Source organism: Equus przewalskii, chromosome 30 (assembly GCF_037783145.1).
Source record: "Equus przewalskii isolate Varuska chromosome 30, EquPr2, whole genome shotgun sequence".
Classification (NCBI taxonomy): Eukaryota; Metazoa; Chordata; class Mammalia; order Perissodactyla; family Equidae; genus Equus; species Equus przewalskii.
The window spans coordinates 20212380-20228691 of NC_091860.1; the positions used below are offsets into that span (position 1 = coordinate 20212380).

Here is a 16312-nt window from a genome sequence, read left to right on the forward strand (position 1 = left end):
TTCAAATCTTGCTTTTAATGAAATATTTGTCTTCTTTTGGTAGCCAGAAGTGCAACTTGCTGAAGGCTTTGATGTGTTTATGCCTAAATCTCAGCTGGACTCTATATTGTCAAACTACACTCGCTCAGGAAGCCTTCTGTTTAGAAAACTGGTGTGTGCATTTTTTGATGACAAGACTTTGGCTAACTCCTTACCCAATGGGAAGAGGAAAAGAGGACTCAATGACAACCGGAAAGGACTAGACCAAAATATTGTGGGTGCAATAAAAGGTTGGTCTGCATCATTTCGTTTTACGGGTTCTTTGTTAAGCTTTGCCTTCATTCCATAAAGATGCAGCTGGAATCGTAGTAAACTAACTAGAGGCTAGTTTAATTTGCCATTGGTAACTTACCCACTGGCATGGCTTTTGGGTGTGAGCTCTGTAACTCACCACCCCAAATACCACTAGAATTTGGTATTTCAAGGTGATGTTAATTTGTTAAAATCATAATTTAAGAGCCAGTTTGATCTGCTGCAGAACCAAAAAGAACTTTTTTCTTAATTGACTTTAAAAACGAAGGTATTTTTCCTCTCAGTAATTTCTAACTAAGAATTTCACCAAAACATGATTTCTACTTAAAGTTTTAGTTGTAAATAAAAATAGAGCTATGATGCTTTTTTGAAAATAAAGTAAAACAGTTCTCTCCAAAGTTCGGAGGTGGCTTTCCCAGGACCTTGCTTCTACAGACGTTTTAAATGTAAGTGACCCCCGTGTGAAGCCAAATCCTGTGCATCCCCACACAGTGCTGGCCCACCTGCTCTCTGGTTTTGTGACATGGAGTCATGCCCGTTACATGCAAAGAAGACCATGGGTCTCTCCCCCTTAACGCCTGTGGGCTTGTGTCTGAACTCGGCTGCACTACGTTAGCCATGCACTTGCATGTAGGAGTGGATCCTCATGTGTGTCCAGTTCCACATCCTAGCCCTATTTCTTAATTTTAAAATGCCCCTATTTAGGACTCTGATAAAATGTAATTTTAGATAATAGGAGTATTTAAATGTTATTTTGAAAAAGAGTGTAAATGGTTCTCAAACATAAACACAACTACCGTGGAAACGAAATTTTGGATGAGGCCTGTACACTAGAACCACTCATAAGGATGTTCTTCGCTGCCTCACTTCCTGCGGTGTTTGCTTGTGGACTGGGGCTGGACCAGAGGGCCTTCCCCACCCATAGTCCCCATTATCTTGCAGAATAGTAAATGAATTTAAGAGTGCTTAAAGGACACTTGGAAACCCACAATTAACTTTTCAAAATAATGTGATTTCTAAATGGAGTTAGCAAGTACCAGACACCCTTTGTTTGTGGCCAGAAGGACATAAGCCTTCATTAACAGAAAATTTCTCATTCTCCAACAGAATTTTTTCACTTAAAGTGACAGTTGAGTTGTATTAAATAAGAAAAGCTACAGAGATATCACAACTGTGCCATTTCTGAAAAGAATGATCCAGCCTGCAGCGACACTAAAAACAAGATTACAGAATTTGAAAAATGGTCAATGATGTAACTAGGACTTGCTGAAGTGAAGAAGGGTCTCATTTCGATTTAGTATGGCTGGGGCCTCCTGGAAACATGAGGGTCAAGGCTTATGATGCTTTTCGTCTCTGAAGCTTTTAAACACACTGAAATGTAGCCAGGAATTGTCTTAATTTTCTTTTTTTCAAGACAGTATATTAAAGGTATGAAAGTGTTTGGAAATTGGGGAACCGTAAATGACCATGTTCCATTTTAATGACAGTAGGAGAGTTACCCTAATAATAGATGATAATTAAATATATCATTACAAGTAAACTGACACAGGTTAATTCTACCATTTTCGATCTAGACTGGATATCCTACAATATCCAGAGAAAGTGTATTACAAACTGAAATAGAGAACATGCTTAATTTCCTTCATGGCCCTACTCGTTAGCTAAAAATAAATATGGCACTGAGGCTTCTGCTCCTAATACATAATAAAGCAGACTATTCAAATCAAGGAACTTAAATTTTCCAGGCACTTCTTTTATCGTTGAACTAAATCTGGCATTAAAATTATTTTAGAACAACAAAATAACCTTAAAGCAGACAGAAATCCACCCATAAGCCAGCAACAACCTAAGTCAACAAATATTGTACATTCACTTGTGTCCTTTAGTGTTTATTCATAGACATATTTTTATTTCAATTTTTTTCCTGATTACAAAAATAATACATGCTTGTAAAAAATCCAGACCTTATAAAAAATATAGAAAGCTGAAAGGCCTCCATAATCCCACTCTTACTCAGAGGTGACTGTGTACATTCCTACAATCTTTTTTCAAAGTATGAATGTGGCATCAAGTTTGTCTCTCTTAGAAGAACATTCTGTTCATACTGGCCAGCCAACACCCTTAGCTGATTTATTCTGATAATTTCTTGTGAGCACCTGAGGACAGGCTTTGTCTTAAATATTTTCTATTGCCTGTTGTACTTCACTAAGAGCTTTGTATACGTGTATAGTAGAGTTTTCATAAATACACAGTAGGTGAATGAATAAATGTAGGTTCTTATTTTTCATCTTGACTTTGGCCTTCATGGGTCTAGAACTAAACTTCCATCCTCAAGTCTTCTCATAACTAATTTGGAATGATTGGCACCAAAACGTTGTAAATTTCTACCAATTAACTAAATGCCACTTAAAGCTAAAAAATGGAAACCAAAACTGAATATAAATTTGAATACAATTCTCTTAAATCCCTAATACTTTTTTCCTTTACATACATTTGGTCACTTGCTAAAAGTTTATTAACGCACATATTGCAATATAAAGTGATTATTAGAAGTAGCTGTTAACAGAAGGGCTTATCGAATAACTATATCCAGTTTTGCTTACTGTTGGTAGAGATGAAAGAGAAATTTATTTCCCTAACCCAAGTCTTTTGAATCTTAAATAATCCAGGAAAGTGATCGGATAGTGGCAAGGCTGCTTGTGTTACTACTGCTGTCTACCACATACTTGGAAAAGATTTTACAAATATTAAATATTCAGGCTTTCTTCCTCTGTCTTTTGTGGGTTCATGCACCACTATAGTATTAATTTGAAAAGTTCTGCAACCTCGGAATATACAAAGACTGGTCGATTTTGTAAAATCTTAGAAGTAAAAATAACTCTGGGAGCTGGATTTTGTTTCAGAGTGACAAGGTTGGTTAAGACAACAATGGGGGAAAACATAAATGAAAACCTATGAAAAGCTTATAAATAGGAACAGAAATGGACCGAAAAAGAAAAGTTTATTGTGGGATTATTAACAAAGCTCTTTGTAGTGATAATTAATATTCCCCCTGACAGTATGTTGAAGATAAAATATAAGCCTCTTTGTAGAGATCATGGTTTTCACATATTCTCATCTGCTTGATGGTGGCTAACACTTATTGGTAATTCATTAAAAATCCATTTATAGGTGTGACCCTAGGTATTGACGATGAAAGGATCTGTAATTAGAGACACCTGAGCACTTTGAGATCGGGGAGAAGAAACTCTGGTCTTATTAAGTAGAGTCTTAGGTTTTAGTGCTAGGATAGTTAGTATCTTGGATTTAATTCAGAATTGATTTTACAGTCAGAACGCAGAGTGGAGGTCGGTGCCCGGGTTTGCCCTCCTCGCTTGACACTGTACCTGCTGAAGACCGTCTGATTCTTGATTCCGTGCACCAGGAGACCATGCAGTTTGACTCAGAGTTATCTAAATATTGATCTCATCATTGGATCTCTGATGCTCTTCGGAAAATGGAGTTGCGGTCAAGCAGTTTTTAGAACCTGTATTGTCCTTTTTCATTCAGTTTCGTAGTGATTCGTTGAGAAAGTTTCATTACTATCAAACTCTCCTAGGTCCTTGAATCCCTTTGCCTTCAAAGGAGAGTACGTCTGCTTGTCCAGTGAAAGGAGTGGTCAACCACTCTTCGTTTACTGCATGCAGCACAGGCATGCGACACAGACAGCTGCTCTCCTGGGGAGCACTCAGCACTGAGGGTCTGCCAAGGTAGCCACCAGGGATCAGGACATCCTTGGTTCGTTGGTGGTACTCCAGAACCTTAACTGTGCTTCTTACAAGATAGAAAGCCTGGCTGCATTTGACATCACCCTTTCATTGGCTCTGCTGAGCTGACCACCAAAACCTCTCATTTTACTCCAGCAAGTCTAGAAACTTATAGGGTCTAGATTTGTCATCTTAGAATATCCTTATTTTCCGTTTTGGTTGTACATCATCATTCATTTCCTTGGGATTTAATCAAGAAAAGTGAATAGCTGTTTTCTATGCGATCTCACGTAGACTTAATTAATATGGTTAGGGGTGGAATTTACATCTCATTTATTGTTTATTTCTTGATAGTAACTTCTGTGTGTTCACAGAACTCCCTGTAAGAACAAGGCTGAAACATCAGCTTGGATGTGACTACCCTACAGTGTGGATGATCTTACTTCCATTTACAGGAGAGAAAATTGAGGCTATAAGAAATTAAGTAATCTTACTTAAACAGCTAGTAAGTGATAGAGCCATTATTTAACCCCAGGCCTCTCTGACTGCAAATCCATCATCCAGCATACTTCTTTCCTTCTGTGAGGAGTATTTGAAAAGAAAGATAGGTATCCCAAATTTAAATTTCTATCTTAAAATTTAGCATTTTGGATTCTTCATAAATTCCACTAGGAAGGCGGCCATACTATTTAAAGACACCAGTCGTTTGTTGTGTATGCAAAGCATATTTGAAGTGAATTTCTGGGTACAACATGGCTCTCCCTCAGTTTATTTACTGGCATCAAGGGCAGATCTTCCTTTGAAGACAGTGAGACTTGGTCCCATCGTGCTAGGGAAGAGAACAGAAGTGTGATCGCTTCCCTAGGGAGAGAGACACTTCTGAGACTCTTCCAGCAGACAGAGCCGCAAAGAAAGACCTCGGAAGTCACCACATCCAAGTGGTCTTTCCAAGTTGTATGTAAATTAAATTCTAGTTGAAGTGTTGGGCAATTGGAACCAATTGATGAATGCTTTAATTCAAGAATCCTTTTGGAAGATGAATAATCATTTGTTAATTTATCTGTTCATATTTTTACATATCAGATCAGCATAAAACAGGATAGGACTGCATAATATATAACAACAAAATAGTACGTAACAACTCTATAATTACACCAGATTCATAGCTTGTCTCTCAGCGCTGTTTGTCGCTGTTTCCTCGTGGTTGTAGTTGTTTGTATTTTCCCGCTTTTTGTGGAGGCCCGGGGACAGGTGATGGTGGATCTTGGCCTTTCTGCGTGTAAGAGCCCTGTGTTTCAACCCCTCCCATAGCGGTTCTCAGATTTTCCTCTTCCTCAGAATTATCGGAGGTGTTGATTCAAAACTCAGCTTTCTGAGTCCTGTGCTCAGAGACTGATTCACTAGGTGAAGGGTAGTCGCAGGAATCTGAAATGTGAGCAGCAGCTGCAGGTGACTGACACAGGTTGATTTCAGGCCACCTTGGAGAAGCAGGGCCGTCCCAGCTCTGATTCTCACGAGTCGTGATCTATGTCGGCAGCATACGACAGTCCCCCTGTGGGACTGTCTCTTCCCTCTGTTCCTTAAGAGCACCCCATTTTCTGAAGACTGCCCTACGCCTCTCTGGGAACAAAGGAGAAGATGGCATGTGTCAGCTTCTCTCATCCTCTGCGCCTCTGGGGCTTGAAATGATTTTTTTCTGCTGTGTCACACAAGGGCCCTGGTTTCAGACATGCCTGTAACTCCTCACCAGGACTTTACTGAATAACCGCCTAGTTTACCAGGTGGAGAAAAGGCGTTTCCAGACTTCAGCACAACTCTGACGTTTGGGTCAGTAAACAGATGCGTAGTTTTCATATGACATCGTCATTACAGTCTTGAAGAAAATGTAGTCTCCATTCTCAGCAGGCTCTCAGCCAGTCCCCTTGACTGCATATTTGAAGCATTTGCTCAGCCAACTTCTTCACCAAACAGTGTGATAAAGAAGACATGGTCTTGGCTGCTTTTCCACTACAGGATAAGTCAGGAGAACAGCAAAACATTTGCAGTATTTTCATTGACCTCGCAAACTTAGAAATCACAAACAGGCATGAAATTTCTGTTAATAATCCTCGTGTTTCTTGCCCACCCAATGTGAGCCAGGAACTGGTGACATGAAGACGAGTGAGGCACGGGCCCTGACCTGAAGGAATGTGCAGTGGAGTGGAGCTGCAGATCTGTAAGCAGTGAGCCATGACCCATAGCTGTACTCTGGGATGGCATACATCAACGTCAAGTGTCCATACTGAATGGAGGGAGAAAGCACAGAGGGTTGAAATCCCTGTAAGAGAAGGCCTCGCGGAACAGGTGACATCTAACCTAGACCTTGAAGGAGGAAAGTATATCAAATGCAAAGAGAATGGGAAAGGTGAACCACAGAACAAGTCTAATGAAGCTTACATTAAATAAAACATTGGCTGAAAGCCTTTTGCCTCCAGAACTTTTAAAATTCTATTCTGAATGGTAGGCCTTGAGTCCTCACCAACCTGTTCACCTTCAAGTGTTTTACTTCATGAATAAAATGCCAATGAAAAGGACTCCAATATTCTTTACCCTCAGGGGTTTTCAACCACAGCTTTGCTTCTTAAAGCCGCCTCGGGCCCATCCCAGACCTAGTGAGTCAGAATCCCGGAGCTGGGGCCACAGCAAGTCTAAAGACTGTCCCTGCTTTGTCACTGGTCTTCCAGAAGCTCGAAAAAGGAATCTCGTCTTCCTCAAAATTATAGCTCCATCTGTTTGCCACATAAGGAGCAAATGGAAATGTGGAGAAATTTGTTAAGAATGCTGTGGCTTTATTGATCTTTCTTCAGTCTATCACGTAATGGACAGGAAGCAGTTGTGGGTTAACTTGCCAGGATTCAACTCTAATTCCCAGTTACTGAATTCTTAAAAATCCTGCGTTTTAACACCACTGTTAGGGTTGACAAAAACAGCCTCCCGTCAAAAGAGATAAGTTTCTGTAGCAAACCAGGGCCATTACAGCATGACGGTGCATTGCACAAAATTATGGGCACCCTTTCCTTGTTGACATTGTCGATGTGTGCATTTATGATAACATTTTTCTGGCAGATGCAGGTAACATGTCCTGAGGAAGGGACACCTTTCTGGTTTGCACAGTGCCCTGAAAATAGAAAGCAGTGTTTTCTGCACAGCCCATCTCCTTTTTCTTTCAGTCCCTGAATTGTTTGGCTGATCTGAGATGCTCATGAGCATCTTGAGGTAATGCCACATCTCTCCTATTTTCTTTCCCATTGTAGGGAAGCAGAATTGTATAATACGTCCCGAATTGGTCAAATTATATTTCTCATAGCTTTTCTCCTACAGTTGGTGCCAGTAATCTGGCAAATGTTGTCAGTTCAGTTCCATGAACAGTTATTGATGATCTCACACAAGGTATGCATCAAAAATCTGAGAGACTCAAGAATTTAAATTTGCTTATATTTCTACCCTAAAGATGCATATGCAAATGATCATGGGATATTTGTAGTCACTACAGTACCATGGACTGACAGTAAGCCCACGGTGAAATAGGGATATGCGTCAGCTTCCACTAAGAAAACCCCTTAAAAATCAACAGCCCTTCATTTAAAATTGAACTGCAAGCAGTCGTCAGTTGTGGCTGCCTTTAAGACATCTTTGTATCAGAGAAAGCGTGGCTGCATGTGTCCTGTTAAAAGCACCCTGAGAAGAGAGAGATGCTGCCTCTTGGAATTAATCAGGTCTTCCCATGACTGCTCCCTTCGGTCAAGTCTTCTGTTGCATTGGCTGTGTTTCCAGGTTCTCCTTTCTTGCCTCTGGCTCTTGGTTAGATTTTGACACCTCTCCATGGTCAGCTCCTGGTATTTCTCAGAACCTTAGCATCCCCTCATCAACTCTATCCCTTTGACCACAGAGTAAATCCAGTATTGGTTATTTTCAGGACCTCCCTCCCCACACATCTTCATCACCACATGCACCATTTTGAATCAGCTTATAGCCAGCCACAACTAAGTGGGGGCAAATCCTAGTTAGAAATGTGGACAGAAGCCAGGAACAAATGAGATAGTTGACAGTAAGGACTGTGACATACTGAACATTTCAGACTAATCGCAGGGCTCAGGACCTGTCCTGGCTTCTTTCTAAAGAGGCAGGTGTGGTCCTTGTTACCCACGCAGCATACCACCTGAAAGGTGGCATGGGGCTTCCAACACTAACACCTCCTTGCAACCACATTATTTTTGACAGAGGCATCAGCATTCTCCTACTTTTCAAGTTTGAAAACTCAGAATCTCCTTCAATTGCCTTTTTGTTGCCTTGCCACTAATCCCACCTCGTAGCAAGGTCCTATCTATTCTTTTCGTCCTTCCTCTCTCCTTCATTGCTCTTCAGCTTCTCAGATGCTTCAGCTTCTAGTGCAGCCGTGCATCCCCTTGTCCTTGATGTTCTACAAAAAACTTTTTTCATTTCTTTTTTTTCTGAGATATAATTGGCACGTAACGATTAGTTTCAGGTGTACAACATAATGATTGAATATTTGTATCTATTGTGAAGTGATCACCACAATCGGTCTAGTTAATATCCATCATCATAAAAAACTCTTTAAATATCCCTGACCTTGTTTTCCCCCTCCACTTCATACTGTATTCTAACAGCCAGGGAACACCTGTAAAACAAAATTTCATGACGTTATCCTACCTACTTCCTCTTTGCCCGTTAAATCAAGTCCAAACCCTGGCCTTTTCCAGACTCCCCACAACTTGATTTCTCTCTCCTGTCAGCCACATTTCCCAGGGCTCCTGCCAGGTGAGCAACCCAGCGTTGACACTATCCCTCAAGCATCTCAGACTCATTCTGGACTTCGAGTCATGCTGTGTTCCTTAGGGCTACCATGCTCTTCTCTCTTTGCAGACAAGTCCAACTCATTCTTCATGGTCCAGCCCAAGTCTCATCACCTCTGCCAGGAGACTTTCTCCACAGGCCGTAGCCCATGTTGGCTTCCCCTTTCTCTAAATTCCTATGGGATATATTATTACCTTTCTTCCATGGAACAATACCTCTTAACCCCTTGCCTTGCTACTCATGGTGTATACGGAGGATGACTATGTCATTTATTGCCCAAACTGGGACACTCTTGAGACTAAAAATGGTGCTGTTAATAATTTCACTGGGAAAACAAGTGTTTTGAACTGTCCTGGGGAATCAGGATATTTGGTCATCCTGTTTGTTTGAACCTCTTGTCTTCTCAACAAGACTACATGCCCCTGTAGGGCAGAGACCACCTTCTACATTTGCTTTGCATATTCCTTGACACGTGAAACAGTGCTGCTCACATAACTAATGATCGATAAATACAGAAAGGAAGGAAAGAGGAATGGAGGGAATCAAGCGGTCAGTTTGTCTTCGCTGAAAAAGATCAGTTCTTAAAAACACAGATGTGTGCAGGGGATGAATAACAAGATAAGTATACAACTCCTCCATGACAAGTTGGAAGAGGGCAGCTGAAATTCAAGAAGGCTGAAATTCTATGTAAGTTTGAAGATTAGAAGAAACAACAGCAACAGACAGATCAGGTGGTGCACAGCAATCAAGGATGATAGAAGTCTTGCCAACTGAAAACATGGAAGTGATCCCAAATACGAAACCCAATCTGTATTCAGTGGGGGCTCTGAGAGCATTGATTATCACTAAAGATCAAAGAGCAACCTCCACAATATACAATATGGAAGGTGTAGTTTGTCGCACTTCATTCATACCAGAGAATAATATCTTCAAAAGGTGAAGTATAATAACTTTATTGTGAGATTTTAATTTAAATAATGACTTAATGTTAATTAATAAAGATTCCAATAGTGGAATCCATAAATGGGTTAAATGGGCCATTTCCTGTTTCTACCATCTCGAGACTTCTTAATACATCAGTATACTTATCCATCCATATGTTTTTTTAGCATTCATCATCATGGCAACTTGGTGCCTCAAAGAGAGAGTATCAAAGAAAATTTTGAGAACTTTTTTATTGTCAGTGTCAAAACGTGAGCCCAATATTTTCCAGAGCTAATCTCAATCAGAAGGGAGTTGCCAGCATTTAAAAAGAAGAGAAAATAAAATCCTAGCTCTGAGGCATCGGCCCTGTTCTAATGCCCAGCACCTTCAACCTAATGTCCACTACGCAGCAGCCACAAGTATATGGTAGCAGGCATGGGACAAGTGTATCGATCTGATGACCTCATCTCATAGGCGAGACCCCCGTCACCACCATTGCTCTTCTAGTTCATCGCTCTTGCTCTTCCAACTTGGCCATCTCTGAGTTGGAGTGGTTGTGAGGCACGGGATGGTACCTGAACTTCCTAAATGTGTTGTAATTTGTTCTGGTACTGTGGGTATTACTTCCAGACTCACTGGCTAGTGGGTGAACTCAATCCCTCATGGAATGACTTCAGGAGTTCATATGCTAAGAAACCCTAGCTTTAAAAACTGAGAGAAAAACTCAGAACTTTCTCCCCATTCATTTATAGAAAGACCAGACAAACATAGAAGCATGCTGCGAAGCAGTGCCTGGGCAAAGGGAGCATCGTTAGTGTGCGTGCCGTTTTGTGCCACTTGCCTAGCTGTTGGAGCTGATGATTCTCGATCCTTCAAATTTTGTTTCATTTGAGCGTCAGTTCCTGATCTGCAAACTGAATGAGTTATACTATTTCCAAGATGCCTTCCAAGTAGCATTTCTACAAATCTATGAGTTTGAAACATTTCTCTTTGCCAAAAAATGGCTAGACAGTAAAATACCATTACATCAAAGCTTGTTATGACCCAGATGTTAATAATTAGCAGATATAATTTATTCCCTTGAAATATGCCAAACATGTTAAACAAACGTGTTGTAGCACAGCCAGCCAAAAGATAGTGTTAATCATATTTCCCACTAACCATATTATCAATGGGCTCTGCTGAGGGCTTTCTTAAATTGAAGTAAATTAAAATTAACTTTGTCTAATTTGAGAAACCACTATAGGCACTTTCTTTTAGACAGAGAGGGCATTGTAGCAAAAACTGAATAAAGGAAGACACGGGATATTGTTCTTTTCCTCCAGACTACTCTGGCCTCAAATCTTTGAGAATCGCTGTGATTAAACGATATTGTTCAAACCTCAAAGTCCCACCAGTTTGGGGATAATGAAAGGAGCATTGTGGGATGTAGATTTTCTCCTGACTCTGCCGTTTAAGGTCTTGAAACATTACCTTCTCTTGAAAAAAGATTCGTGGCTTGGCTAATTTTTAGTCTCTTCCAGTTCAGAAATGTGTGTGGTTCAGTAATTTTCGGCCATATTCTCAGAAGTAAGCCTGTAGAATTAAATCTGACAGGGAATCAATTTTGAGGATATCTAGGGCCCTTTTCATTACAACAACCAACGGAAGGTCACAGCCCCATTCAAGGATCAGCACTAAGGGGCGAAGTGTTCAGTGGTCCTTCTGGTCACCTTTCACCCGACTTGACCGGCTGACTGCCCTGCAGTCCCGTCTGTACATAATTCAGTAGGATATTCTGGTTTCATCAATAAATACATTCTTGTTTGCATTACTCTATTTCCTCAACTTTTCATTTAAAGATTTCATTTTTAGGTGCATTAGTTGATGAACTATGTGCTAAGTCTTATGGTTAAATCTGAAACGAACTTCAAGGCTCAGTATATTTCAAGATCTATGGCCGTTTACTGAAGAAATTCTCCTTTCACTTCTTTCAAGTCAAGTCACAGACCAGAGAAAAGAAGTTTCTGAGATTTTTCTTTCACGAACCATATGTTTCTGCTGCCTATTATGTGCAGCGATGGACAAGAGAGCCTTGATCTCTGCCCTTGTTGAGTTTATAGTTTAGATGATCACTACATGTTGCTATTTAAGAACCGCTGGTTAACGAACTCGCGGGGCCTTGCCTGAGAAGGTCACATTTCAGCTGTGACCTGAAGGCTGGTGGACTCGTGTCTTCACCCTGTTACTCCCAGCAGGCAAATCATCAAATCCTCTCCTAGCTCCCCTTTAAAGATAGCTTCTGGTTTTTATCCCAAGAGAGAGTGCACGTAAGGAATATCCTTGACATCTGGTCAGTATTGACATTTTCACAGCATCATCTTAGGAAAAATTTTCTGATTTGTTCATAGAACGACTGAAGAATGGCATTTGTCCCTGTTAGCGTTAGTCTTCAGGTTAGAAGTAGAAATGAGAGTAGTCCTCCTCATCTTGTGTTGTAGACATTCTCCCAAGATTCGTTTTCTCTCTCCTTTACCACTGAGATTTAAGTCAGATGTTATATTTACTTCATAGCCCTCACTTCTTTTTTTTTTTTTAGGAATCAGAATGTTCTGCCACCTTCCATTCCCTTTCTGTTTCTCTTTCTCCCTCCTGCTCCAGAGTAACCTGAAGTTGGTGTGAATCTTTCCCATTCATGTTTTTCTATTTTACTGCTTAACTGTGTGTCCATAAGTCACGCTATTGTTTTGTGAATTTACACATACATCTACATACAGCCTCATGTACTTTTGCCACTTTTTGTCCTTTTATTCAAGATTGATCCATATCAATACATTATAAATCTTGTTTATTCATTTTAACTGCTAACCACAACATAAATAAAGCAATTTCTCTCTCCAGTCTTTTATTAAGAGACAGTTAGGGTGGGTCTGTTTCGTGATTCCCCATGGCAGCAGCTGTCTTTGGGTTTCCTGGGGCTTGTGTGTGAGTTTCTCTAAGGCATGCACCAGGGAGTGGAACTGAGGCACGGGATAGAAACACTGCCAAGTGGTTCTCTAAGGTGGCCAATATCATTTAAACACCCACCAGCAATATATAAGAAATCCTGTTTTTCCTTGTCCTTGCCAACATCTGGTGTGAACAAACTTTAATTTCTACCAGCCTGATCTGTCTCAAATGGCACCTCAGTGGTGGTTCCCTGATAATCCATGAGGATGAGCATCATTTCATATTTATTACCATTTGGTTGTTTTCCTCTGTGAACTTCCATCCTTTTCCTATTTTTCCATTAAGTGGTTGTTATTGACTTATATGAATTCTTTTGTCCTTTATATGTATTATAGATATTTTCTCTTCCAACTTGCAGAACTTTGCATATGGTCTCTTTTATCATATCAAAGTTTAGCCTTAACAGTCAGATAGATTACTTTATGCCTTGTGCTTTTTTGGTGCCCGTTTTAAGAAATTCTCCCTACCTTGATGGTATAATGGTATTCTCTTACTTTTTTTCCAACAGAGTTTTAAAAAATTATCTTTTATATTCAGATCTTTCATCCACCCGGAATTTACTTTTGCCTAAGATGTGAGGGAGGGATTTACTTTGTTTTTCTCTGTGGGTAATCAGTCATTTTAACACCATCTTTTTTTTTGCGCATGAATAGTAATTCCACTTCTGTCGTAATCTGAGCTCCCATTTCACATGTTTACACTTGACGTTTTATCTGCCTCAGGGCCGATACTACACAGTTTTCATTAGTTTGGCATTGCAGTAGTTCTTGATATTTTCTAGGTCATGTCCTCCTTTCTTCTCCCTCCTCCACTTCTTTCCTTCTGCACTGAGTTTTCTTTTTCCTCAAGTACAACCTTTAGTAATTCTCTGAATGAGGGTCTGTGCATATATTCTTTCAATCTTTGTTCTGACAGCTTCTTCATTTCTCCCTCACTGTTGAATAACGTGGAGTTTATTAGTTGGGTAATTTATTCTAGATTGAGGATTTTTTTCAGAGCAGGTTGAAAATATTCCCCTGTCTTCTATATTTTGTTGCCATTGTGAGTCTGTCAACCTGTTCTCCTTTTGTAGGTAATCTGTCTTTCTCTCTAGTTGCTTTTAAGACCTCCTTACCTGGGATTTCCCACTTTCTTCGTTTTAAGTCTAGGTAGATATTTCTTTTTACAGAGCTCTGCTTGGTTGTTGTGCTTCTTGAAACCAGAGTTCCTGACTTAGCAATTCTGGAAGTTTTCATCTGCTGTCTCTTCACGTTTTGCCTTCACTTCTCTCCCTCTGAAACATCTGTTTGTGTTTACTGGACCTTTTCATTCTGTCCTTCATGTCTCTTCCTTTGTCTGTTATATTTTCTATCTCCTCCTCTCTCTCTGCTACCTTCTGAGTCATTCTTCAGATCTATCTCCCTATTCTATCTAGTGATATTAATCTATTGATTAGCCTGTCCTTTGAATTTTTGAATTTTAGTTACTATATTTTTCATTTCTGTAAGTTCCTTTTGGTTCTTTTTGAAATCAGCCTTGTTGTTTTCTTACTGACTGAAGTCCTTCTTTAATGTCCCTCATCATTTTAGACATTCTTATTTTGCCATTCCATTGCCTCGAGTTAGTCGGGCTCCGATCCTGCTTTTCCTTGGGTCGGCTGACTCTTGCTCCTGGTGTGTTGTTTCCTCGTGTGTTTCACTGTTTGTAAATATGAGCTCATCTGCAGTGGGCGTGTGTTTTGCTTTGTTTTCCATGATCATCTGCTGGGACCCAGGTTGTGGGATCCTCCCTTCAGAGTAGTTCTGCACTCCCGTTGGTCTGGAGCCCAGAGGTACCAACGGCGATGCTTATGTCTTTTACCAAGGTAGCATAATTTCATGCGCCAAACTTAGGTGAGGTCCAGGCCAAGCATTTAGAGTTTTCCAAGAAAACTTTTCCTCCCTCCAAAGACTAGACAGGGCACCCGGTGCTGGTGGGTAGACAGTTATCCTTTACGCTGCAGTGCAGCCTCTGAGGCTCCCAGCTTCATGTGGGGGCTTCGGTTCTAACCCCCACATAGGCCCAAGACCTCCTTCTGTTGGCTTATAAGTGTGATAACCTGAAACTGCTCTTCCCCTACCCCCGTCTCACGGCAACTGCACAGTGTGTCGTTGGTCTGCACATGTGGTTCCTGAGTCTGGAGCATTCTCCATCTTCTTTCCTGTCTCTTCATCTAACCCCCACTTTTTTCTTGGGTTTCAACTTAGCCATCACTTTACCCAACAGCTTTCCCCAGCTACCCCCTCACCCCAGGAATGGGCTAGGTACCCTTCTCTCTGTATCCTGGACTTCCTTCTGTCAGAGCAGCTTTCCTTTGTACTGGTCTCAACTTCATTTGCCTTCACCCTCCACTTCAGTGAAAGAGTTTTAAGGACAAGGGACCGCTTGTTCACCTGGCATAATCTGGCACATCGTGGGTGCTGAGTAGATCCTTCTTGAGTGAATGCTTGGCATTTTTATAATGAGAGCACAGTGGGGGTCAGGTTCTAGGTATGAAGCACCCCAGATTGTGTGTGGGATCAGAAAATACCATCCACTGTGAATGTGCTTAATAAGAATCAGCGCAGACAGGTGAGGTAAACCGTGTGCTGAAGTCATCGCACATCGAAAGAATCGTTTGCGACCGTGTGTCTCGTGATGTGCCTTGAAGATCGGTGTGCACAGAGGCCGGGACAGGAAAGCAAAGGGACTTGTCGGTGCCCACTCGGTACTGTGCGGTCTGGGCACTGGAGTGTGGTGGTCATTGGTACATAATCAACAGTGGATTAAGAATCAGGCTTTACTCCGACCATCGTAAAATGCTCTCTCCAGGAAGCAGAGTCCGTCAGGTTCCCTTAGGAAGAAGCTGCGCCATGAGGCTGCACAGGGAAGTGGTAGCAATGGAGGCTGCTCTTCGGCTGCATCCCCTTCTCACCAGCCACACTGTCAGTCTCTCTGGCTCTTCGCTTCTCTCTGCACATCGGCTTCACCCTCCTCTCCTCACCGGCTGGCTTCCTCCACTTGGTTTCTGGCCCTCACAGTTGTGGTTTGCCCAGGGTACGTCGGGACTACTCACGTCATGATGCCTCAGCCTTGCCTCCTATTGCTAAAGCTCATCCTCTCATTGCTTGCTATTCTGAAAAGAAGGATGCCAGAGGGCCCAGCTCATCCTTTTGTGCAGTCCACCACTTGGCTTGCCTAGGTCAAGTGCCCGTCACTGCTCCAGCGGCTTGAAGGGCACTGGGATGAAACATTCCTGCCCACTTTCGCAGCAGGGGCCAGGGGTGGGCAGTTTTCCATAGGCATCCTAAAGCTTGGCCCACCCCACACCATCCAGCTGCCTCTGGGTCAATTCCATGCTCACCAAGCAACTTTCCGTTTAGTTCTTCGTTCCAGTGTCTTGATTCCAAGAAGTGGGAGTACTGGGTTATGACTCAAATGTTTCAGATACCAGAAGGGTAATCCCCCCTATTACACATTAATTCATTGTCATCCTAGTTTATTTATCAATC

The 16312-nt window shown here is 41.4% G+C and overlaps 1 protein-coding gene across 8 annotated transcripts in view; it reads left to right on the plus strand.

The window, feature by feature from the left end:
• Positions 1-16312, plus strand: part of BEND7 (BEN domain containing 7) — a 79976-nt gene that overhangs the window by 43842 nt on the left and 19822 nt on the right. For all 8 annotated transcript variants that reach the window (XM_070601159.1, XM_070601161.1, XM_070601162.1 and 5 more), the window contains one exon: positions 44-269. In XM_070601159.1, the coding sequence (XP_070457260.1) occupies positions 44-269 (226 nt within the window). The remainder of the gene's footprint in view (positions 1-43; positions 270-16312) is intronic.